Source organism: Schistosoma mansoni, chromosome 3 (genome assembly GCF_000237925.1).
Source record: "Schistosoma mansoni strain Puerto Rico chromosome 3, complete genome".
Lineage (NCBI taxonomy): Eukaryota > Metazoa > Platyhelminthes > Trematoda > Strigeidida > Schistosomatidae > Schistosoma > Schistosoma mansoni.
In genome coordinates this window covers 16,729,512-16,755,225 of record NC_031497.1, presented here as the reverse complement: position 1 = coordinate 16,755,225, position 25,714 = coordinate 16,729,512, and the positions used below count along the sequence as shown (strand labels likewise).

General features: G+C 31.6%; 2 protein-coding genes across 2 annotated transcripts in view; one reads left to right on the top strand and one right to left on the bottom strand.

Annotated features, from left to right (window-relative positions):
• Positions 1-16,697, top strand: part of Smp_169820 (hypothetical protein) — a gene marked incomplete at its 5' end in the record, with an annotated part of 24,774 nt that extends 8,077 nt beyond the window's left edge. The window contains 11 exons of the mRNA XM_018799430.1: positions 1,220-1,398; positions 1,518-1,657; positions 2,233-2,324; positions 3,507-3,738; positions 5,921-6,404; positions 9,238-9,403; positions 10,128-10,277; positions 10,713-10,875; positions 11,915-12,056; positions 13,634-14,541; positions 16,067-16,697. Of these exons, the coding sequence (XP_018651220.1) occupies positions 1,220-1,398; positions 1,518-1,657; positions 2,233-2,324; positions 3,507-3,738; positions 5,921-6,404; positions 9,238-9,403; positions 10,128-10,277; positions 10,713-10,875; positions 11,915-12,056; positions 13,634-14,541; positions 16,067-16,457 (3,047 nt within the window). The 3' untranslated portion in view covers positions 16,458-16,697. The remainder of the gene's footprint in view (positions 1-1,219; positions 1,399-1,517; positions 1,658-2,232; positions 2,325-3,506; positions 3,739-5,920; positions 6,405-9,237; positions 9,404-10,127; positions 10,278-10,712; positions 10,876-11,914; positions 12,057-13,633; positions 14,542-16,066) is intronic.
• Positions 16,698-18,455: 1,758 nt separating this feature from the next.
• On the bottom strand, positions 18,456-19,202 carry Smp_169830 (hypothetical protein; the record flags this gene model as incomplete). Its single annotated transcript, XM_018799429.1, has 1 exon — positions 18,456-19,202. One exon carries the CDS (start codon positions 19,200-19,202, stop codon positions 18,456-18,458), a length of 747 nt encoding a protein of 248 aa, XP_018651219.1.
• Between the last annotated feature and the right edge of the window lie 6,512 nt (positions 19,203-25,714).

Here is a 25,714-nt window from a genome sequence, read left to right as displayed (position 1 = left end):
GCCTCTATATTGCCTTAATTCACAAGCTTTATAAGCAAAGATGAGTAGTGGCTAGCTGTGGAACCCAGGGCGCGCGTTTCGTCCTATTCGGGACCCGTCAGCTGAATGTATCTGCATCTCAGAGTTGATGTTCACACTGGGTTCGAGTAGTGGAGTGAACGTCAACGCGCGTCCTGGATTCCACAGCTAGCCACTATCCATCTTTGCTTATAAAATATGTATTTGTTCAACTCGCTACACGTATTAAAATGAACAAAAAGAAGTTCTGAAAAGAGACACCATTGTAGGATAATCAACTGTTCAATGTCTTAAGCAGGTCCAAGAGTACATACGCATGCTGTCGAATATGGTTGATATTAATTACAGTATTCAGCTGTAGATTTTTATTGTTATATGCTACTTAGTCAGGAAGCTTGTATATAAATAAAAAGCTAAGATCTTCACTCAGTTCTTTTTAGTTTGTTTTGGACTCTAGTCTTATTATTCTGAAACCTCTCCACTCTACTTAAAGTAACTTTTAACTCAGCTATCTCAACAGAAACATATTTAAAGAGCCGTCTACTGACTTCTGTCCCTTGATTATAACTCTGTAGCTAACTTCTCCATTGTTCACTTGACGTTTGCAATACACACGAATTGATAAACAAATACTAATACATTGGCTGGATTTCCGAGCTATGTAGTAGAACTAAACACTGTTAGTTAGATTATTTTCATGTTAGACCATTTCCTAATGTCGGGCAGGTATTAAGCCTGCTGTTTAGGTCTTCATTTCATTAAGACTTGAGTGATCTACGAAACCCATTTCTTCCAGTTATTTATATTTTGATTAACTGTTAACCATGTGTATTCTTGTATTCAACATTTTATTTATTAACGTGTTATTGTACTGAAAAGAAAATGTATCGTTCTGGCTAGTGGTTTACGTTACTAATCTGACTTCGTGAACAGCCACCACTTGACCACGTCATTTCATTGTGTTCATTTGTCTATCTGTAATCTATTCATTTATGTTAGTAGTTTTTGAATCGTGCATAGTTCACCAAATTACAATTCTTAATAACTATATAGGTACAAACTAATGTGTGCCATTAATCCTACGTATTTATATATCACACAACCATTTTCTTTGTTACTTAATTGAATCGATTCTGTTAAATTTGATGTAAGCATTTTATTTGCTTTTTTCCTTGATTTTTTCTTAAATGGCAACATTTAGATGGTTCATTTTGGACTGAAAGCTTTCATTTTTCAACCTACGATCAAATACTGAACATTGACATTGGGACGGAGAAGCTGATACGAGCTTCATTGAGTCAGCTTTTACCATCCGGGTTTAAAGAGGAGATCTTGTGTTGTGCTAAGTCTGTGCTGTTATTGAGGTCAATCTGTCCAAAGGTTAGATAGTTTTGTTTTGATGGTCAGGGATTTTTCCATGAATTTTCATCATTTGAAATATTTGCAAAAGCAATGAGTTCATTTTTCTTTGTATATTTCTTGAAAATCTATAATTTTAGCATTTTCTATTTCAAACTCGCTCAAAATTCCCAACACTCTGTTTTCTGGAGACTATTGAAGAGATGTCCGATTATAATGATGCATTCAAGAAATACCAAAAATTATTACAAAATACAGCCTATGAACATACAGCTACAAGGTTAGTAACAGTAGCAGTGAAAAATATTGCAACCTCCCATGCTGTTTCCCATGTTTATCAAGACAGTTTAACTGTATTGAAGCTTAATTATTAGTTGAAGCATGTTTAATTTTCCTTCATTTATAAGTTATTTTAACTATAGACTGTGTATATTCTAATTTTCCTGGAATGCTTTCACTAACTTCATTACTCGATTCTGGTTAGTAAGTATTGAGCTATCCATGTTTAATACTTATCAAAAATATTCTCATTTGAACATTAGTTATTTGATTTAATGCAATATTTAACGGTTGTAGAAACTATTTCTTTTGAAAAATTCTATTGTCTGTGATTTGTACGATTTTGCCTCTCGTGAGCCTGATTTATTGATTCAAAATTGGAATATTTGATTTCTCAAGCTATAATTTCTTAGCTTTGAATAGTCAGCTTTTCAATAAGTGATTTTATATCAGGCTAATATATCTGTAAATTGATTTATTTTCACGTTAGCATGCCTGAACAGATATGTTCGTTTTTATTATTTTCGTAGTAATATACTTATTGCTGCTTGTCGTCTAATTTTCATCTTCTTTAAGAAAACAAAAGATTTCCCAAATGATTATTGAACGACAAAATTTCTTGAAATACGTTAGTCAAGTTCAATCATCAAGGGTCTCAGCCATTGAAGGTAAGCTGGATATATATATGACTTTGTTCATAACTGCTGAGAAATCTGACTTTTGTGTCAGTGTTTATCCTCATTGAAAACTAGATACAGCTAAGAAATTACCTTTACGCTTATGTACTAAGGTGTTTGCAGGGTGACTAGGCTGTGAATCGAATCTGTTGTGTGGCTTGAATTTGCGGCCTGTTTGTTAGAATCAGAGTCCTTTTTTGTAGTGGTAAGTCATATGGTTTCTTTTGAGTACGCTAGTCATGGATTAAGTAAATGAATTGGTGATACAGAAATGAAAGGGGATTCCAGACCATTCTTGTTTATTGTATTGTAACACTACACTGAAATTACTTATTATTTATAACAGCCTATTCTTTTAAATCAAATGAGTTAACCATGTTAATATACACTACACACGACGTACCTTTCTGTGGCTAAAAGTACATTAGTTTTAATAACGTTGTAATTTCATTAATCTTTATGTAAGTAACAGTTTTGTTTAATAAAGTCTTATAAAAGGAAGCACTAATTACGATATGAAATGATTGATTTACTGTGCCAAAAATATACCTTTACACTTCAAGATCATTTACACGATGTTGCCATTGTACTATGAACAGTTAAAATGCACCGATGAATAGATCATTTCAGTTCTTATATGCATTCTTCTTCTTCTTCTTCTTCCGGAAAGCGAATAATATAAGTCGTTGGGCTAAATTCAAACTCAAGATCGTTTGAAGGGGTTTAAATTGTTCACAGTAAAATTAGCTATGAAGCTCGTAAACTATAGATTAGTAGTAGCAGTTGTCTTACAATAAATGGTCTTCTATTTTCCGTATTTATTTGATAAATGATAGTTACAATAATCTTCATGCAAATGTTTGCCTTCATAAATTTTAATAAAGCAAGAACGAAAATACTTGTAAAATGTATGTAGCTGAAGAAAAAGCAACGAAATATAATCAATTTATTCTATTATTCTGCAAATATCGTCCTTGGTTTATTACAGAAATAATCTTCCTTTATCATTCTGACCATCGATTTTATGACATTATCAGTAACGTTTGAAAAAAGTATGCATCGGAATATTAACATGTCTCTATTGTATTAAGTACCGCATTGAATTATTGAATACGGCATTATTATTACTACGAACTTTTATGTAAGATTCTTATCTAGTCGTTTACGGTTTAGTTCATTGCTCTCCTTCTACTCATTTCAAAATATATGTAGCTAAACGACGTGAACGATTGGAGGCATACTTAACTAAACAGCAAACTGAATTTGCTGATTTGAAGTTAGCGGCTGAAAATGCAGCTAAACAACGTCAAGAAGCAATAGAAGCTGAAAAGAAAGCTGACCAAATGCTGTTGGAATCAGTTTCTATGTCTGATAAGTATCGAGATGAAGTGATAGCTGAAGCCAAGTACGTTTACTTCATATTGATTTATTTATAGTTGAATGGAATTATGTGAAATATGTGTTAAGAGTAGTGATGCCTTGATCGTTGCAGTACTCAACTTTCAACTGCTAGGTTGCAGGTTTAAATATCATTCCATCTTTATTGATTCTGCCAAGCGAGTAGTATCACTAGCCTTTTATAAAAACAGTATGTCTTAAAGCCAAATTGTAAAAATGTACATGATAAATAAACAGAAATAAAAAAATATATGTAAATGTAGTAATCAGAAATTCAATATCTTTGTGATTCTTAATTCAATTTGAAATGATTTGGATTGACCCGTTGTTAATATTTTTGATCGAAATTTGATCAGTCTTGGTTGGGATATGGGCATCCTGTGCGAATTGCTTCAGTATAGTCATCATGACACACGTTGATATAGACTAGACTGGACGTGGATAGCAGTGGAATCCAGGACACACGTTTCGGGATAATACAAACCACTTCAGATCAGATTAAATCTCATACCCATTGCACAAGTAAGTAGACATCTGGACTCATTAGCTAAGTAGATAATGCTATGGCTCTTGGAGCAAACGATACTTGGTTTAAGTCCCCGAGTGAACATCAACTCTTGGATGCAGGTGCGACCAGCTGAAGCGTCTTATACGGGGTGAAGCGCACGTCTTAGATCCCACTGCTAGCCCCATTCCATCTTGTCCATATCAATTTATAATTTTTAGTTCTATCACTTTTACGGTTCGAAAAATTTCATGCCAATATTTGTTAATGGTTCTTTAGTACCGCGAAACTTTTAGACAGTTTCTGAGGAGATGTAACTCAAATTATAATGTCAATCAAAAGTACTCAGAATTTTAAGCATTTTAAAATTCTGGGAAAATTTGAATACCCTTAAATAACTCAAAAGATGCTCGTTTTCTTAACTTCTACACTATACTTATTGAGAATATTTAACACTGTCTAGATCCCAAAATTACAATTAAGTTAATTGGTATTTGATTACATTAATGCTGTATTTGGTATCTGAATTCTTAGAAATTGAACAGTTTGTTAGAAATGATTCTGGTTAACATCGAAATTAGATCGCAAGTATAGTAAAATAATGGTGATGTATAGATTTTGTGTGTACGCGAAAGAAAAACACTTATCATCGTTTAATTGTGCAGTTCGTTTCACAAACTTATTTCTATCTAGAGCCTTGTACATAATTCGGTGAACAAAGTCTATGCTTAAACTAATCCATGTGTTGGTTATGGTATTCTTAAACACTATCCGTATCTGAAATGCGAAAATATTTTATTTATCTTGTGTTTGAAATGAATTTACTAGGTGATGAACATCATTTATCTAAATGTGTAAAATACATTCATTCAGTTTTCTAGGAGAAGGTTAAAGCTCTATAGGTATCTGCTCAATCCTAAGATTTCTACAAATCCTGGTATGTAGGCTCTTATAAATGCACTATAACGTAGCTTCTTGTTTAGATGTGTGTGCTGGTGTAAGTAAATGTGATTGGTCACTGAGTGTAAAAAACATAGGCATTCTGCTTACTGACTTAAATATACGATTTCCTTTGCTCTTATTGGTTTCTACTCTGGAACCACCGTAAGCGACTGCTTGTGATGGTGTGGAATAAAGTGTTGCCTAGCGTTAATCTGATTCTCTATTCTTAATTATGAATCGTATATCTGATATAACATGATCCAGTCTCAATTATGCACTGCTCGAGTATCCAATCTAGAGGTATTGCAAACTCAGTCAATCAGACCAGTCTCATGGTTATATTATTTATTGTGTTATGGTACTATACTGCAGAGAGAAAAAATATCTTAAATTATCCGTCGTATCAAGATGTAACCGTACAAATTAATTTTTGTATTCATTATAAAGTTAATTAACATTTATATACTTTATAAATTTCCCAGCTACTTAGTAATTCCTTTAATAGATAGGTAAATCCTAGGTACGCAGTCTTGTTAATTTTGTTTTATTCATACATTTGGTAATTTAAATAAGTTTATCATGTCTAGTTTAAAATAGATAGGCGGTATTATAACTAACAGTTTAACATATTGAAATTTTAGATAATATTTATCACAATGATGTTTAAACAATTAAACTGTTACAAAGTTTTTTTAAATATACTGTGATATATATCGTTCTTACTTACTGATTTCTCTCGCAGAGCCGAATTAGAAGCATTTTACACGAATTTAATGCAACAAGCTGATGAACGCAGATTGAGTCTTGAAAAGCATATTAAAAATGATCAGACTCTTATTGAGGCATTAGAGCCAAATGCTATTAAAGCATTAGAATTTAAAACAAATCGTTTTGCTCCCATGGGTAAGGATAAGGGGGATGAAAATTCAAATAATGAAAAATCTCCAGTTAAAATTACTCCAAATATATCTAATCAGTCCTCTAAAATGTGTATCGTTTCATCTGAAATGATTCAACAAGAAAATACTGACCATCAACCAGAATTACAGTGTCATACTGTACAAAATGAAAGAGATAAAAACTTAGTTAAACCCGATAATTTATTGAGTGATGACCCTTTAACAATTCTACGTATTAAGTTTCGACAGCGTAATAAAGATGGATGTATATTCCAAGATCAAATATCAGAGATAATTTATGGAGTTCATGAAAAATGTTCAGATACAGTAAGACTTTTTTATGTTTTTATTATCCAATATTGATTGTGATACTTCCTACTTCACTTTTTGTTGCATTTTGTTGTTATGTGTTTATATTAAATCACTTTTATGTTTTACCGATTACCCACGAAAAATGTATTCTGCTGCCATGTTATAGTTTTTTTTATTATTATGATTATAATTTTTTAGTATTATAGTTAACAGTAAATTCTATGACGTATGTTTTATTTCACCTGGAATTCATTCGGTGGTTGTTTCAGTATTCCTTTGACTATTAACGATTTCACTTTCTCACAAATATGATAATAAACAATTGTGAAGAAAATGTTCTGTTTCCTCCGCCTCGTTATCCTTGCAAATGATGTTGGGAATCACTTCACTACAATTAAAACTATTCTACGTCGCTTCAGCTTTCTGTTTCGCTTCATTCTCATTCCAGACATACTTTTATTCTTGTTTAACAGCTCGTTTCTTATCGAAAGTTCTATCCCATCTAGACTCTCCTAATTTTTTGCATAGTCGGTTTTATGAGTGACATTTAAACTTACCCCCTTTGGCTTTATTATCACACTATATGCCACAGTAGAGGCAGCAATAATCTACTGGATCCTCATTAACGGACATTTTTTCCATTATTATGTTTGAAGAAACCTGTGTAGGAAATGATATCATTTTGTAATCTCCCCGTACTCGCCAACAGATTGCAGCTCGAAAGCAACCAAACATTAGTTCTACTATTAGTTAAATAATCTCTTCATTAAGGTTCATTCGATAGTTATTCTGGTTTTGGTTAGTATCGAAGGGCGGAAGAGAGTCGCTTCAGTGCTCAATGTGGTCTCGGTGGCTGAAGGTCGTATTACGATGACTTCTTTCTGTATCTTCGAGCTTCTGTCCAGCACTAGTTTCCGACGCGATAATCTTCAATCCGCTACCTGGTATTCTTCTCCTACAACTTGAGCCTGAACTTAGATTTCTCACATTACAATCCTCTATCTCTGGGGTGAACATGTACAAAATTGCCTCTCCTTTTGGAGTACCTATCTGAATAGTGATCATACTATGGCATGCGCCAACGTTATCTGATGTTTTAATGGGTTACGGATGTTTCGTTTATTGTTAGTTCATTCATTAGGTTTGATGTGAATAGAGAAATGAAGAAGCCATGAAGCTATTTTTGTAGAAATTATTTCACTTAATTTAAAGTTTGTAAAATACTAACATTTAGTTTTTATCCTTAGGTTATTCTATAAATCATTAGCTGTCGTTTGATGCATGATTCACTACCATATCCTTTTCTATTCCAAAGCTATTGCTATTGAAACGTAACCTTTTGTACTTCATTTTTTTCTACTCTAATGCCTAGTTTGGACATAATTGTATATTTTTAATTGTTTGTGCGTTGTTGTTGTTAGTTATCTATTTATTCACGCATCTTTTCTACAATGAGTTTAATCACAAATAAGTTGAGTAGTGTTCCAGTTGGTTCGTCTTCTCTCTCTCTCTCTCACCTGCTAACCAATCGGGTGACAGGATAATTTTCGTCTCTCTGCCCAATGTCACTACTCTTGATTCGGACTCACACATTTTTAGCCTCAAGGTTGAACCAGTTAGTCTATCGTGTCACGGCCTTAACCTAGTTCGGAATAAGTTCTCTGCTGTTTATTGTTGACAGACAGCACAAGGACGTAACAAGGTTACTTCTAATCGTGTTCATTGGGTCCTCCACTGGTTGACAAGTTAGATTTTTAGAACTTTGGTACAATGTCTTAGTTACAGTAATATTATTTTGTTGCCTCTAAATGCTCTGGTACAGCCGAGAGTGGGGAGGGCCCGCCCTCCCTTTCGTAATGCTCTCACAGCCTCAGCCAGGGAAGTCCTACTCACTGCCTTCTCGTGGCATTACTGTTGTTTACGAAATTGAGAGGACGAAAAGGGAATGTACGGCGCTTTAACCGGGTTGGTGGACACGGAGGGTCCACCTAGGGGAGTTGGAAAACCCTGATTCCAAACCAACGGTGCACATGGACTCCGGGGTCCTGAGGGAACAAATGGCGTATAAATCAATCGTCGGTCACCGGCTACCATGGGACTGCATCTCCTCACGATGCTCCACTACCTTGTGGATCACACCTTTAGGTAGAAGGCTCCGAGTGTGGCCCCTTAAGAAAATCACCTGTTTCGGTCTGGGCACCCGTTCAGTATCATAGACCTCACACAATTAAATTAAATGACAATTTTTTCTGTGTTGCATAGATATCTGGTTCCCTCTTGTACCAATATTTATTTGTTCAAATGAATTAATAAATAAACAAATAGTTTCAAACCAAAGTCTGTATATATTGACCTAATCAGATGAAAGGTAGAATCAGTTGTCACTTGGCCGTCATATGATATAACGGAGGAAATTTATGGGATACTGAGAACAGATTTGCGTTGATAATATCCAAGTTGACGGCAATATGATTAGTACTCGCAGAGCCCTATATTTAAGTGAGTTGTCGAGTATCAAACAATTACATTGCATCTACGAAGGATTAATATATGAAAAAATATCAGTCGTTATATACATTATAAAACGATCTTAAATTGTAATGGAGAATTGAGTGGGTAATTTATGCTGATTTGTCCAACAATACAATAAATAGTAAAATAAAGTTTTTGTTTCAGTTTTTCGCTTGTATTTTTATGCATTTATCTATCTATTTGTGTTTTCATTATTTGTAAATAGATTGAAGAATTATTAAACTCATCTCTGTTTTCTTGTCCTTTTCTTCAATACTTTATTCCTTTATTCTTGTACACCTACTACCTATTTTTTTCTGCCATCCCATCTTGTTAGAAATCGAATGAGCCCAAATTTACCAAATCTGTTGAGACAAATAATTTGAATACTGTAACATCTATAGAATCCTTTCGGGAACGTAATACTTTTGGTCATTCTTCTGATTCAACTATTCAGCATATACTCTATGGTAAAGGTTTTGGTCCATCATCTAGGCCATCAGGTTAGTTTACTTACATTGTTTAAATAGTTTTGCACGAGCATATATTCAAAAAGTATTTCCAGGTTTATTTATGCATATATTATTCATTGTGATGAAGATTTTACATTTCTGTATATGAATAGTTTTCTCTGGAATTTATCGTCGATAAAGGTAAGTGTTTTCCTGCACTTCAGACCAATGAATCCTTCGTATGTAGCGACATAACTTTGATGGGAAAATTATTAACTAACAGAATGTAAACAACATGTGGTTTGTTTAAAACTTTTTTGAGGCTCTAAATGAAAGTAACTTAATCAATTTATTTCGATTATCCTCTTGATTATATCAGACTTCATTTTTAACTAGTTAGTATCGTTATCAATTAACTATTTTATTTTTATTACGCATTTAAAAAATTTTTTTTATTTAGATTGATCCAATGTCGTTTTACATATTCTTTCTAATGACAGTTTGTTAATGTCATGTAAAAATAGGTTACATTGAATACTTTTATTACTATTGTAAATTCCCTATGATCATTATGTTTGCAATTTTTTCTTCAGCTGTAGGTTATACGCAAATATAATACTCATAGTTTTGAGCATAAAACTAAATTCAGTTCTTAAACGAATATAAATTGGTGTCACTGTTTAGTAAATAATCAACTTCTTTATAAAGTTTATGTATATGATCTATTAATTGCTTGTTATTCTTTCCTGTCATTTCCATTATTGTATGCATAAAGTTTGGGAAGCAGAACGTGAGAAAGAGGATGCAGTTCGCTTAGCTACGGAACTGCCTGAATTGGACGCAGTTACATTTTATAAAGAAGTTTTAGAATTTTCTGAGAATACGTCATCAGTAAAACCGTTTACCAAAGAATTCCCATCACTCGGTATGTTTATTTTCATAATATGTGTTCTAGAATATAGTGTATTTTTTCATGTGATTTATCAGTGCACTTAGTGTTTCAGCCTTATTTAAACCGTGTTTGATTGTGACTGTTCTCCTATGAATCAGTAGGTCCAACTGACAATTGCTTCAACCTTTGAGCCACTGCTCTACTTTAGAAATAAGCAGACCGCACATTCATGGGATGGAGCTTGCACTAAACCTAGTCCGCAATAATATCGTCATGTAATATCCCATCGGCCTTGATACATCTGACAACTCGGAAGTCACCATAACGTCAGGGCATCTAGGATACTAGTCTTAATTATTGAATTGATGATATATGCCAACAATTTTAGTTTCGATATTTTCAACCAATTACCTATTCTGCTAGTTAAAAAATAGTTTCTTTTGGCTAATTTTTTTGTCATTACCATAGATCGAAATTGTTGTCTTCCTATGTCGTCAATATTCAAAAACCATGATTCGTCTATACAGTCTTCAAATGAACTTGAGAAATTGTTTGAAAATTCAATTGGTTCATTGTCAATGCCCCTAAGCGTACTAATCAACCGTTCCTTAATTTGGCCTCTCAGTATTCAGTAGGTTTTATTTGATCCGTTTCTTTTACTTTCAAATGTGTTACTTTGTTTTGAAAATTTCGGCACTTTTTCATTTTTAAGATAGTATATAAAATTACCAGTGGATGTGCTAAGACGTTAAAAGTCCAGAGATAATGTAACAAAAGCAACCAATTCCAATGAAGTCACAAATTACCGGTTCCCGAGAATTTTCTATTGGACTGTGCAGTCTTACTTCTACGTCAATAACATTGTCAATAATAATTCACTTTTATGTGCATTCCTGTTGTGAGTAACCTGGAATTATCAGTCCTTAACATATATATATATATTCATCTTATGCCGTTAGAAGTTTACGCTTAGTTGTCCTGAAGATATTGGTGATCTACTTTTATCTATACCTTCTTCAAATTTGCCATCTTTTAGACGAGTTGTAGTTGGTTTTTGCAGCTCAACGTTTTGATATGGAGTTAACTTAAACCTCAGATAATGAAACTGAGTAACATTGAGAGAAATTTTTATAAACCAAACAAATCATCAGTACCTTAAATGTGATCTCACTGACCATTTTCTACCTTTCTGAACAGAATGTATCTCTCTCTATTGTCTAGTCGTAAACTATAAATTAACATCTTCGCTTAAGATGATTGAAGTATCTATTTTCGTAAAGCTAGCGATACAGAAATTGGTTCATAAGCTATTTCGAAAGTTTGAGTTAATTATTCTGTGGATTTGATGTGTTTGTTAGGCAATACTCAGATGATAAGATAACAGGTACAACATAAAATTTGATGTTTTTCAACTAATTATCACTTTCAATTGAGATCATGAACCGATCAATGTTAGACCACCATTAAAAAGCTGGAAGCACTAGACGGCCGTTTCATCCTAGTATGGGACTCAGCAGTGCACATCCACGATCTCGCACGCAGGGCTCGAACCCAACATTGACCGGTTCCTGACTTTATTTGTAACTTAACATTCTTCACAAACTTATACTGATAATTATCACTTTCTTTGAATAAATTTTCATTTCTGTATTTTTCTACATATTTTACAGCATGAAACATGTTAATAGCACACTTTGCAATTACTTCATATTTGATCTTCGTCTATGTGATCACTTTTATTGTTTGTATGAAACTTATTTTCTAAATAATGGAAGTTTTGCTCGACCACTATTGAATGCTTTATTTCATAAGGTTAGCAGTAATTGTTTGTTTCATTGAATGTTAAACCCAGTATACTATTAAAAACGAATTTTTTAAAATAGTTGGTATTATCTCATTATGTATATTTATGCAATATTTAGAAAAAATTAACCAAATTGTTGTTGTCCCCATTCTTAGGTTTTAATTGAATTCCTTAAGTATTATATTCTTCTCGACCTCAAGTGTCTTTGACTGGTAGTACATTTCAGCGTAATTTGATCAGTTCTAGACAGAATAGAATAATCTAGGCATAAATTATATTCTGAAGGTAAATTCTGGAACCACTGTACAGAAGTAAGAAACTCAATCGTTTATGTAATAAGTTACATGAGAAACTTTTGGGTATCCTAAAAATATTCAGTTCGAAAAGAAGCCAGTCGGTATGTACAGAGTACCTTCGTTCTGAACATACCAGCTTATTGGTTTGATGAGGGATATACCCTATTTACATTTTGTAATACTCTTTATTGTTGAATTTCCTGGTGTTTTTTAGAATAAAAATTGTCCATAAATTCTATTGATCTATGAATTATTCTCCAATGCGTCTTCAAGTAGTTTCTTTAGTATACAGTGATTACATATCCATATCAATCAGACTTTTAAGAGGAACTACCCGTTTAATAAAATATCTTCAATTTAAAAAGTATATACTTCATCTAAACAAAATGGGCTTATATATGATTTATTCATCAAGCATGTATTGTTTTATTATTCATACATACTTCATTAAGTTCCGTCTGAAAAGCTGGATAAAATCGCTGGCTGCTGTGCAAAATGTTTCGTTCACAGCCCTTTGGATATATTTTTACAGAGTCATTGAGCTATATCTGTTTTCTTATTTTTAAGCTCTTCATCTTGTATTTCTATTTTGGTCACTTGTTTCCAAGTATGACAACTGAAAATACTGTTGTTCTTGCTATCCTTAAAATTAATGGAAAGGTATAAGACGAGTTGTAAAAAACTCAGATAATGTTAGTATTTACGAGGATCATATTCGGGAAAATCGGGAGTAATTCCATTTGTTCATTAATGTATCTCTGATTTTGGTGCTTGGTTGAGCACTAGCACATCTAGATGATGATCTCTTAGAAACGAATGTAGAGCGTATTTATAATTTAAAATCAAGATTTTTCATACTGATATGTTTACAATAGTTATCGATAACATGACTTTGTACAATATTTGTGAAATAGTAGGTTACGTCGGGTTGGAATTCACGAGCCATTGTTAACTATTGGATTTGGAATAAGAATTTTCCCACTTCTCTTAGTTTGATATTTCGTATACATCAAATGATTTTTAATATTTAACATTTCGATTTAGATAGAAATTAACTGGTCATGTAAAGGCAATCAATAGGACTTTCGATTGAAATCGTAATGCAAGAAAACGTTTTAGTGTTTAAAACGACAAATACTCTCTTATCAGGTTAAAGTGGAATTATATACGTTACTTAGGTTGTATGTAGGTTATATTCAAGTGATGAATTCCAAAGCAGGTGAAAACATATTTTCTACAATTTATTACTTATATAAAATGCAAATATAGATTTCTCTTCTTTCTTCTAGGCTTCTGGGACAGTTTATGATCGTGCCAACATATTTGATACGTATTATCTTCAACAGCTTTTAAAATCAGTCAGTTCAGAAATGTCAAATCAACAATTATTATCAAATTTTAATTATGATCTTAATAATTATGATAATCATGACAATATTACTATCAATTCTCCACTGTTAAACACTACAAATTTAATTAAAAATTACTTAGATTTAATCTCATTATCGTCAATATCAAAAACAAAACTATTATCAACTGTTGATTCTTTAAATAATGATTTCAATATAAAATCAAATCATTCTATAACTGATAATAGTTCATCTATTATTGATCAATATGAATATATATCTTTTAAAAATTTATATTTAATGTATAATGCTCCATGGCCAATAAATCTTTGTTTTAATGTTAATATAATAGAAAAATACAATTGTATATTTCAACGTTTAATTGAATGTCAATTTGCTTTATGGGCATTAAATTCATGTGTTATACAATTAAGAAATGATCGTAATTATTGTTTAAATCATTTATTAAATTTAAGAAATACTTCTTCATCTTCCATTTCAACATCATCATCGTCACCATCACCATCATCATTCATTGCTTTATCTGATCAATTATCAAATACATTTCATTGTATACATTTATGGTTATATGAATTACATCAAGTTATTCATGCTTTAAATATGCATTTATCAAATCATATTAATGTATGTTGGAGTAAATTTATAAAATATTTAGGATTATCTAATACATTTTATAATTTTATGTCTGAAAGTAATTCATTTAAAATGCATAAGCATGTTATAGAAAATGTGATAAATAATGAAGAATTTACTAAAAGTGAACAAATTAACAATTTAAACGTATTATTCAATGTACATGAAAATTATTTGGATGAAATTTTATCTGGGTAAATTTTCTTTTCTTCTTTTTGTGTATATCGAATTATGGGTTATGTAGAAATGTTTTCTGAATTTGATACAGTCAAATAAAGTTCGTTAGAGTTCTGGTTCATAATAAAGAAAGTTTAGTTTAACGTTAATTACGTTCATAAATGAAAGTTCATAAAAGAGCACTATATATATATATATATATATATATATATATTAAAACACAATTACATGAACGAAGAATATTCTTTTCAATAATTTCTCATCAGGTTATACAATTCTAAATCCAAATTAATAATCCATAAAAAATGGGCAAGTTTAAGTCAGAGTACATCATTTAAGAAACTGTAACATGTGAATCAGGGAGTGTTGTTTGTGATATAAAATAAAATCGAATCGTTAATGTTGGAACTGACTAATATGAAGTATTAACTTGAATCAGTTTATTAGTGAAATAAAATCGTAAGATAAATGATCAGAATAAATATAGTTGACATGCGTTGAGAGAGGATAATGGGATTACACATCAGAAATCACGTAATATGTAGAGTAATGTGAATTAGGTCAGACATAGTAAATAGGGGTGGATGCTGAATAAATTTCTCTAAAAGGTTAGAAACTGTGATAATAATAATAATAGTAATAATGATAATAATAAAAATGACACTACATATTAGTCATCCCAACATTAACGATTCGATTTTATTTTATATCACAAACAACACTCCCTGATTCACATGTTACAGTTTCTAAAATGATGTACTCTGCCTTAAACTTGGTCAATTTCTTTTTATGGATTATTAATTTGGATTTATAATTGTAGAACCTGATGAGAAATTATTGAAAAGAATATTCTTCGTTCATATAATTATGTTTTAATATGATGGGAGTTTTTCAGCGATATATATATATATATATATATCATTTCAGTTTTTTTGCAGACTATATTACCACTTTTTCAATTTAAAAACACTTATATTTAAATATTGAAGGAATGAATGGCTTTGAGATAAAGTTATAGGGGACAAAGAAAAATAAGCTCGAAAATTACACTAGATGATATTAGTTTCTGTCTACTTTCTGCAATCGTTGTTGCTTGCATTATCAAGTTCTCTGTGTATGAAACTTCTTTAAACAGAAACTGGATTCTTAGTTTGTATTAGCTTTTTATTACCCTAAGTGGGTGATAGTCTGTTAACAGGATTAATGTATATAGATCTAAATTGTGAAAGCATTAATGTTATGGACAGGCTGTTTGCCATTACTGTATAAAGAATGTGTCAAATTATGTAAATTTCCGTTTGTGAATCTCCGGGTCGTACTCCAACTCTTCATATTTCAGTGTTCGCTAATGTTTATACTCGTTAGTCTGTTTTTTTGTTTGCTAATCTTAACATTGGTTAAAACAACAGCACGGACTTACTATTTTTTTACCACCTAGGCTTTTGACACTGACTGTGTTTAAATATGGCTACCTTTGTTTACAGATGTGTATTTATGAATTAGGATAGTAATAACATGGTTCATATTTTAATTTCCTTTTAGGCTTTTATTGGATGTATCAGACAATGAATTAAATACACTTTTCCAAGGTTTGCTGACATGTGCACATCAATTTCATCGTGCTCTATTAACAGGAAGATGGATTGTTCGGTCATCGCATCATCAGTTTAGTGATATCGATGGTACTCAACAACAGTTATTAAATAATGAACGGATTGAGCATACAGAATGGAGGCAGTTGTATGCGGTTCATGCAAGTTTTCGAAGTTATAGTCAATTTTTAAGACGTCGTGTTAATCGATTGCTTGTTCATGATACTACCAATGGAGGTAGCAGTGTTAGAAGCGCTAGGTCAAAATTGGCACAGTTAACTATAATATTTGGTTTAAACGATTTTTATACTTCGACAAATGCTGAACTAAATATTATTTGATCCGATTGTTTCTTACTTTTCTTTCCATATTTTAATTTTACGGAAAATAATTTATTTGACAGTGAACAGGAACTTTTCTGTAAAATTTTATTTCTATTCTAAACTTCATTATTTTTTTATATTTAGCCTTTGTATTACATCTAGGAAATCCAACACACTTGCATGCAAGCAAAACATATCAAATTACCTTGTTATATTACAGTATGAAGTCTATAAATTATTTTGTTCATTCTTTCAATCAATGCATTTGTTCTTGTTTATTGATTTTAAGTGTGTGATCCTTGGAATAGACTCATTGTCTATTTAAGTAACTTATATGAAGTTTATTTGTTCGACATTTAATGATATTGGTATCATGCACCGATTTCAAACCTTATAATGTCTAATGTTCCACATAGTTATTCATATTTATGTGCATGATGAGACACTTAAAATCTTCGTTAAATTAAAAATTAGTAAGTGTCAAAAGCAGAGTATTCTCAATACTGACTGCTACTTTCACCCAGGATCACTCAAGAAATATTGTGGTATCTAAAATTTTGAGTTGACATCTTAAGCATTTTGACACTTATCAGACCCTCATTGTAAGTTGATAGATTTTAAGTATCTGCAAAACTTTGAGCAATCTTTTACAGATAAAGATCTCCCTGATTGTTATAGTTGTCTTGCTGCAGTGACCAAAAACGTCAATAGTTTATTATTATTACTTAGGATTCATGTTCAGATACCTAAATCATTTAGAGATTGGAAATGAGAATGATGATAAGACACTTAAACTAATTATAGTTAAGACAGCAAAGCTTGAATAATTGGCGTTTTATATCGAAAATTCATGTATATATTGTAAAGTCATCGACCTTACGTTTTTCTGATGTCAAAACTTTGATAGTGAATATCAAAATAGCCCTCTGAAAATTCTGTCCCAAAGTTCACGTTCGTCGTATGAAATTTGAATAAATTCAACTTTCAGTTTATTTTGTCGAATTCTTCTTAAACATTCATTTTAAGTTTGTTTTACGTTGTATGAGAACCTGCAATGTAAAAATCATTTCAGCCGATAACTTCACGTTTATGAATAGTATTGTAGTGAACGAGGACTCAGGGGAAGAAGACCAATTTATTGATTAGTGCAAGAGTGTCTTCGTAAAATATAAAAATCATGTATTAAATACTTCGTTTGCACATCTATCAATTGTCTCTCACATCGTTTATTCATTCCTGTTGTTATTACAGTAACTCTCTGTTTATATTCCTGTTTCTTTCAGCTCGACCTTCTCAGTCTTCTACTTCCGGGCATGCCACTTCTGATTGGTGTTACGTACTACTTATGTCGATCAACATAAGTAGCATACACAGTATTACAAATTGCAAACACTTATTATTTCGAAAATTTTTAAAATTCCTGTAACTATTTCTCAAACTATTTTTGTTAGCTATGTTCAATAAGTAAAGCAATCATTATAGTTTAAGGCATGATAAAAATAAAAGATTTGATAATAATTATCATAATATATTTTGTATGTGAAAACCCATGTCGGTTTTAAAAATTAGGAAAATGGATTATTGCATGCATTAAAAGAGGGTTGTTTAAGATATTGTATTACCTTCCTGAAGTTGACGCTCCAATGAACACTAGCAAAAATTTTGGCCCATAAAGTTTATTCAGTAAAATTAAAGTAATTTTATCAACAACCATATTATGATTATTATTATAGTCTACTAATATTTCAAATGAATCAACTCACAAGTGTTCGTTACTTCTTTGCTTCCATCAATATTTTGTTTATTTATAAGGAAAAGTGGATTTCTTCTAGTAGTTTTTTCAGTCTTCATTCAAGTCTGATGCAACAAATGTTTGTTTGATTATTTGCAGCTCTTTTGGATTTTTTTTTCAGAACGTTTATACTTTTTATGATGTCTTGGGTAATAGTGATAACTATTCTGTCTATATGATAGACTATGTGGATTTTGTACTTGACGACTACCTTTAAACAAAGGTTATTCAGTTGTTAAATACAACGGTCTATTAAATTTCATTAAGCGTTGTTTTGATTGATAACGTTTATTTCGTTTTTTGTGTGAAATCGGTACTAACAAATTCTGTTCACTAGTACCAGGTAATTTACCATATGATTCACCAGTTTCTTTGAATTGAAATTCTAGTAGCGGTTTTCGCTTCTCATTATTTTTATCATTCTTATGGTCATTATCTACTAGTTGTGTTTTCATTTCGGACGAATCAACCTCTTTTTTACTGTTAGGATTCTTCTGACCTTCATTTAGGTCGTTACCGTCTTCATTGTAGCACACGAGAAAATTCCATTCTTCCCAAGGATAAAATTTTGTTTTTTGACACTTAGCAGCTCGTTTCATTGCAACACGAACTCTAGACATGTATTCGTTTATCCAACTTTGGCTTTCAATTTCTTGAAGCTGGATTATTTCACCAGTTGACTCTGTATTAGTTTCATTCAATGCTTTATCGTCTTCAGTTGTAATTGTTAGTAACTTTCTCAGATGATAGGGTAGACAGTTAAGAACAGGGTCTATTAAATCTTCTTTATATTGTCCTTCTGTAACCGTTGAAGTACCTTCTTTACATTGTTCGTGGGATTGTTTAAGATTGATATCTTCCGGCTTGTTTTCAGTCGATACTGGACGATAATGTTTATCTGTAAATTTTTTCCATTCTTTGATAATTTTCATTTTACAATATAAACAGTTGATACTTTCAGCAAGATTCATTAAAATATGAAAGATCAAAATTAATATAAACGGTAGTAAATATGATAGGAATGAGTAATTTTCTAAATAATATTTTAAATAAATTAATGGATAATTAATGATCAATTTCCAATTGGATATTGGTACACCACGTAAATCATAATCATAATCTTTAGCATATTCATTTATATTTTTATATGTTGGATCAATAATGTGGATAGGAAATAATGACTTGGTAAGCATAAATTGTTAATTTTATTCATTCGTGTAAAGAAAGTACAATTCCTTGTGGATCATTTTATTTAATGCATATTAAGCATTATTCATATTAGTTGATTTTATTGATAGAAATTTGTTTAAACTTAGTCACATTACATTTTCAAGGTCATGAGATAGATGTAATACATTTCATTATAGTAAATCAAAAGGTTATTTAATTCATATCTTATTACTTACAAAAAAATATACTCAGGTTTAACAATTAATAGTCAGTTTTTAATTCAAAGATTTTATGTTACATTCTAAATGACGTTGGTCAACAAGAAATATGTTGGTTAACTTTTAAAAAGTATTGGTTGAGTTAAAGTATGAGTTCAGGGATTATATTGACTTGTATGAGGATTTCATATCGCTACCAGTAGGCTAAAATTCAAGCAGTTTAATATCATCATTTCTGACATTTGAGAATGTTGGCAAAAAATAGGTTTTTCAAGGATGTAGATTAATAATAGAAGCAAAAAGCTAGAGGGTTAAATTTAGAATCACTAAACACCAATATTCTAACTTCATGTGTTGTAGTATCGATATGGACTAAAAAAGGATATACTTACATAAATATTGTACCCTTCTTGCATCATAGGCCGCCAATCAAGAAATCCTAGCAACTCTGTCTTGGGCTCTCTCTTTTAGTTGTTGTCAAGTGATGTACACATCCAGTTCCTAGAGCCTCTTTCTTTGCCTTCAGGACCTCAAGTTGGAATTTATTTAATAATCCAGTTTGTTGGCTTCTGCAACGTATGTCTGAAATAGCGTCCGGTTTTCCATCTTACACTAGTTTGCCTTAGACGAATATATCTACACTAGATACCATCTAAGTGTTCATTCTACAGGACTTCAACACAACTCAGATCAAGAGCACGTAACTAGCCCGACTAGAACTTGAGCAGTAATAATAAAAGTAGGAAAATATGTAAGGCATCTAGTACCTGTCAGATTATCTACTAGTCTGACTAAGTAAGCAATCATTATTTTCCTAACCCGCATATCAGTGTCCCTCCTAAAAGCTTCGCATGATGGTGACGATATTTTTACGCATTTCATAATACCGAAAATCCTACTATGCTTTTTATTCACACTGTCACATTCTTCCTCATAATCAAGGAGCCTAATACGAACCGGTGAATTATGTTTAACTGATTGTACAGCAATGCTATACCGCGTTGTAGTTTTGTCTGTACATGACCTATTGTTACGAAAGCCAGCTCATTTGCCTTGAGAATAGATGTCCACTGGATAACTTGTTCGGTTCAGTAACACCGCTGGAAGCTTTACTCGGTACTAACAGTAGTGTGATTCCTCTGTAGTTCTCGCACTTACTACGATGTTTATTCGATTTGTCAATGTGATATCCATGTTTCCATTTTCTTGGCATTCTCACAAAACTAATTTTGGTCATCTTCACTACTGTCGTTGATAATTGCATAGCACTGGGTGCCGTTCATGGTAATCCTTTTCTTCATTTCCTAGTATGCGTTGATCATCCTGGAGTTGTGAGTCTCCCGTTCCATGAGCACTTTTCGCGCTGTCTTGGAGACCACTCCTTGTGTGTAGGTCATTTTCTTCATGATCAGAATAAAACAATATTTTTCCTACATCTGGCCTTTTCTGTTCAGCTTGTTTTAGTTATTTCAAATATAGCCAGGTTGTAAATCCTCATCGAACCAGTAAGATGATAATTCCGGTCTCTCGTATAATTCGGACATTCCATGTCTTTATTTCTGCTCATGGTTGTCACAAGGGACATTGGCCTTGTAATTTCTGGCGATTCTCAACTTTCTTTATGAAGTGTCATAACTTTTTAAAATGAAAGTCCCTTTCCTCTTAAAGGGGAAAGTTCCTCTCTTTATTCTTGTTAGAGTCTTTGTAACGTCGTTCTACTTTACTATGTGATGTAGTTTATTTTTTCATTCGTTAGCATGTATTACTTTGTATTATAAGTTGGATAAATTTAGAAGCAGGTATAATTAAAATATTTTCTTGTTAACCGGATGAACGTAGGTTTTATCCCTTAGTGAACTCTTATTTTGTCCTGTTGTAGTGGACGCTACTCACAAGATTGTTTGTAAGTAGTGTGTAGCGGAACATGGCATCGAAGTTGCAACAATTTTCTGACGAAGTGAAGAATTTCAGTTCATACAAAGCACAGGTTTAGGATAACATGTGAACACCAGATGAGAAGACGGTTCGGACTGCAGAACACACCGAAAAATCCAAATGGAAGATTGAAAGCTATGTATACTTATTTTATAAATTTTTAATAACCTCACGATAGACTTACTTTTCCCCTGTCTTTTATCATAATTTTACATCTTAGTGTCAGAACACGAGATGTAATAGTAATACATATGGCGTTTATTAGAATTGATATCGAGATTTTTATTCCAACATTCGACTTAAAAACTAGTTATATGTCCATTCTGTAACACTTTTTGAACTGAACCTCGGTTTCGGCACGTTACAAATTTTAAAGCTGAAAGAGTTGAAATTCATTTAAACCATTACATTTATGGAACCACTTCCTGCATGAATTTATCGCAGTGCATTACACTATATTTTCTTCCTCATCTTTGAAGATGATAATAGCAAATGTACCATGAGGTTGGCACTTTTGGATAATATTAAATGAAGTATCGGAACAATCAGTTCCTTTTTCAACCTTCAGATGCCGTTTAGAGCTGGAGTCAAAAAACAAATGGACTTAACTAATTTCCGTGAATAATTCAGTTTTTATCTGTATACTTAATCTATTTACATACATATCCAGAGATTTCTTCTTATGATAATAAAAAGGACATTTTTGGAAAACGCAACTTCAATAATCAGTTTATTTAGAGTTTTAAAAAACAAGTAGAATATGTGTAAATTATAAACAAGAGAACAATGCATAGTGTAACAATTAAAACGGCTGTACTTCAAACATAATTCAAAGAATTCACCTAAAATCTCTCTATCTTATTTATTCTCCTGAGTCATTATAATCTGAAGAGATTTGATTAGTATGATGGAAATTAGTTGGAGTTGTTCCCTGGAGTTCATTATTATTAAGAGAACTTTCATTGAGGGTTAAGTTAGTGAATTTCTCCTTCAAATATTGAGCATTACTTGTATATTCATAAGGAGAAATATTTATTCCCTTATCATGCATAGGATTATTTAGATTTTCTAATTTTATATTGCTATCTATATCATTAGGATTAATGATGTTTTTCATAACTATTTGATTTTTGTTTTCATACCATGGTTTTACGACTGATTTGTTTGATAGATTTTGCTTATTCGTTCTTTTATAATACATTTTATTCATCATCAAATTCACATTATCATCTGTTATATGATTAACATCAGATTTTTTACCCGTTCTTGAATTATTGATATTTTGATTATGATCAACCACATCATTTAGATTATCTATTACATTTTTTGAGTCATCTTCTAGTAGTCCTTTAATTGATTCATCTTCAGTTGATCTATTGAATTCTATGTTGTATAGTTGTCTACAACTTATAGTATTCTTCCATGCAGCCTCTAATACAAAACGTATTATTTCGTATTCAATCAAATCTTCAGGTATAATTCTATTCTCATTTCCTTTGAACAGTTGATAATAACTTATTAATACAGTAAATACTGCTTTTGCATAGATATCATAATTCATTGGCAAATTTTCTTTTTTAATCTCTTTTAGTTGTAATCTTACACTATTGAATTCCTTCACAAGTAACTTTATCAATTTAACATAATGAATAAACTTTTTTAGTACAAATAATAAAACAACCACACCAAGAAATATACCGAAACAGATTAGACTAGTAAATAATAATTCTATCGTATGTTGTTCAATAAGGTTGTGTAAATAACCAGCTGGATTCTGAAGAAATGATGCACGTAAACCAATAGCTTTGCCAATTAGATCATAATCGTAATCTTTGCGAAAATTTGTTAAATTTTCATAACTAGGATCAATGATAATTAAATCTTCATCATTGTAAAGTGACATTTCTAACTTGATAGATAATAAAATTACTGTATAATATAGAAATATTTTATTATAATGGTAATACAAGGCATATAGATTAACTTTTCTCCTTGTTTAAATAAATGTGATTGTCTCCAGAATGATGAAGTCAATATATCGATCTATGATGATAAATTTAATTTAGTTAAATAGTATCATCTACAAGTTAACCTACATAATGTAGTGTCTTCATAATACTCACTGAAAAAGAAGCAACTTGTTAATACTTTCGGCTATTGATATTGTGATTCCGAAATTGAAATATAACCAAAAATAAGAGGCCGGTACTTTCATTAGATGAATTGAAGTTATAATCATCTATATGCATTTGAAATGTAAATAATGAATGGTATCGTGAGTTAAGATTTTTCTTCTCGTGTTAAATGTACCTGAACTATTTACAGATATTATGATCATGATCATTTTTATCGATTTTAAGGCAAAAACGAGAACCAATTTTCCATATGATACTGTTTACCAAATATAAAATGAAAGAGAACTACAGTTTAATAGATTGACTATTAAATAATAGACTCACCATATTTTTATTGAATAGGATAATGTCGATCTTATGTGTATGATATGATCAATTTCAAATTGATTGCAGTTTTGATTTTTAAGTACTTGGAGTTTAAAAAAACTATTTTCATCGTTGTTCAAGTATCTGATTGGAATCTTTCTACAATTCAGTCATCTTTATGAGGATATCAATAAAATGTTTGCTGATGAACACAAGACAACTGAATGTTTGTTTTTACTGTTAATTATAAAAATGTTAGTCGAAACGTATCAATAGTTAACCTAGATGAATTGCAATCGAATAAAAATGTGACGAAACGATTCAACACTTATTACTTTCTGAACCTCACTCACTTTAAAGATCAATCCTAATTTTTTCACACATACTGAAAGTTATTTGGAACACTTATGAATGTGCTAATAGGGTACCTATTCTAAATCTTTAGAATTCTACCCAAATTACAACTGTTAGATGGTCAGTATAACCTTTAGGTTTGAAGCAATAATATAGCAAGCGGATTTTTCATGGCCAGTGCTCTCATCATATTTAATTATAGATATCTTTTTTTAGAGAATAGTTCGTTTTATTTTCCAGGGATTGATATTGTACCTGAAAGCTACCTTCAATCGGAGTATCTAACTGACATAGTATTGTGTGATGAAGGTAATGATAAACTACTAGTAAGGGGTCACGTAACTTATTTAGTGTGCCAGAATCTTTAGTATAGCACATCGTTTACATAACATTTCAGTTTGTATCAACCGTATGTGACATAATTTCAATAACTTCAGCGTAACATTTTAATGGCACCAGTTTAATTTGATGTCATTTTGTATTAATTCAGAGTAATACTTCATAAGTAGCAATTCAGTATGAATTTCGTAAACCCATAACAGTACATGTGGATCTGCAAATATACGGGTAAATTTGTTAGAGAAGTCTTTTGTTTTGAATGAACAAGTTAATTTGCACTTGCTAAGTGTGTTTATTTTTTCATTGCATTGAGTCGTATTCATTTTAAGCTCAAGTTATATCATATTTTCTGTCCCTTAAGTTATAAAAATTTTTAAGTTCAGAGCTTAGTCATAGTCTCATGAACACCTTGAATGTCACTGCAATACTGTAATATGCATATACAGCCACCACATACCCTAAAATGAAATTGTCGCTAGTTTCTGAGTGGGTGTAGTGATTCTGCTCTATATATTACTGAAAATATCTTCAATTGTTAACAACTGGACATTTTCGGTTTTTTTTTGTGTGTACGAGGAATGATTGGTAATATCCTATGCATTCAGTTGGTTGTTGAACTCTCTTCACACCTACAGTTCAGAAATAATGACTAAATTTAAATTTTGTAAATATTGAAATTTTAAGTAATTCAATATCAATCCTGCTTTCAGGAAGATTGACAGTTAGAATTGATATACATATTAATTCATTTTTGTATTGGTTGTTTGAATCTTCCCATTGGTGTTTAGGACTGCAAGTGGTCGGTCTCTTATCGGAATATGTGAGGGTTGCCTTAAGTTACAAACATTATAATTGGAGTTGGATGGTAGCTAGCAGTGGAATCCAGGGCGTGTGTTTCGTCCTATTTTAAACAATCAAATGACGAGTCCTAACTAGGACGGAACGCGCACCCTGGATTCCACAGCTGGCTACCACCATCTCCGTTTATGATATGCATATTGTACTACTACTTACTACAAAAGCATT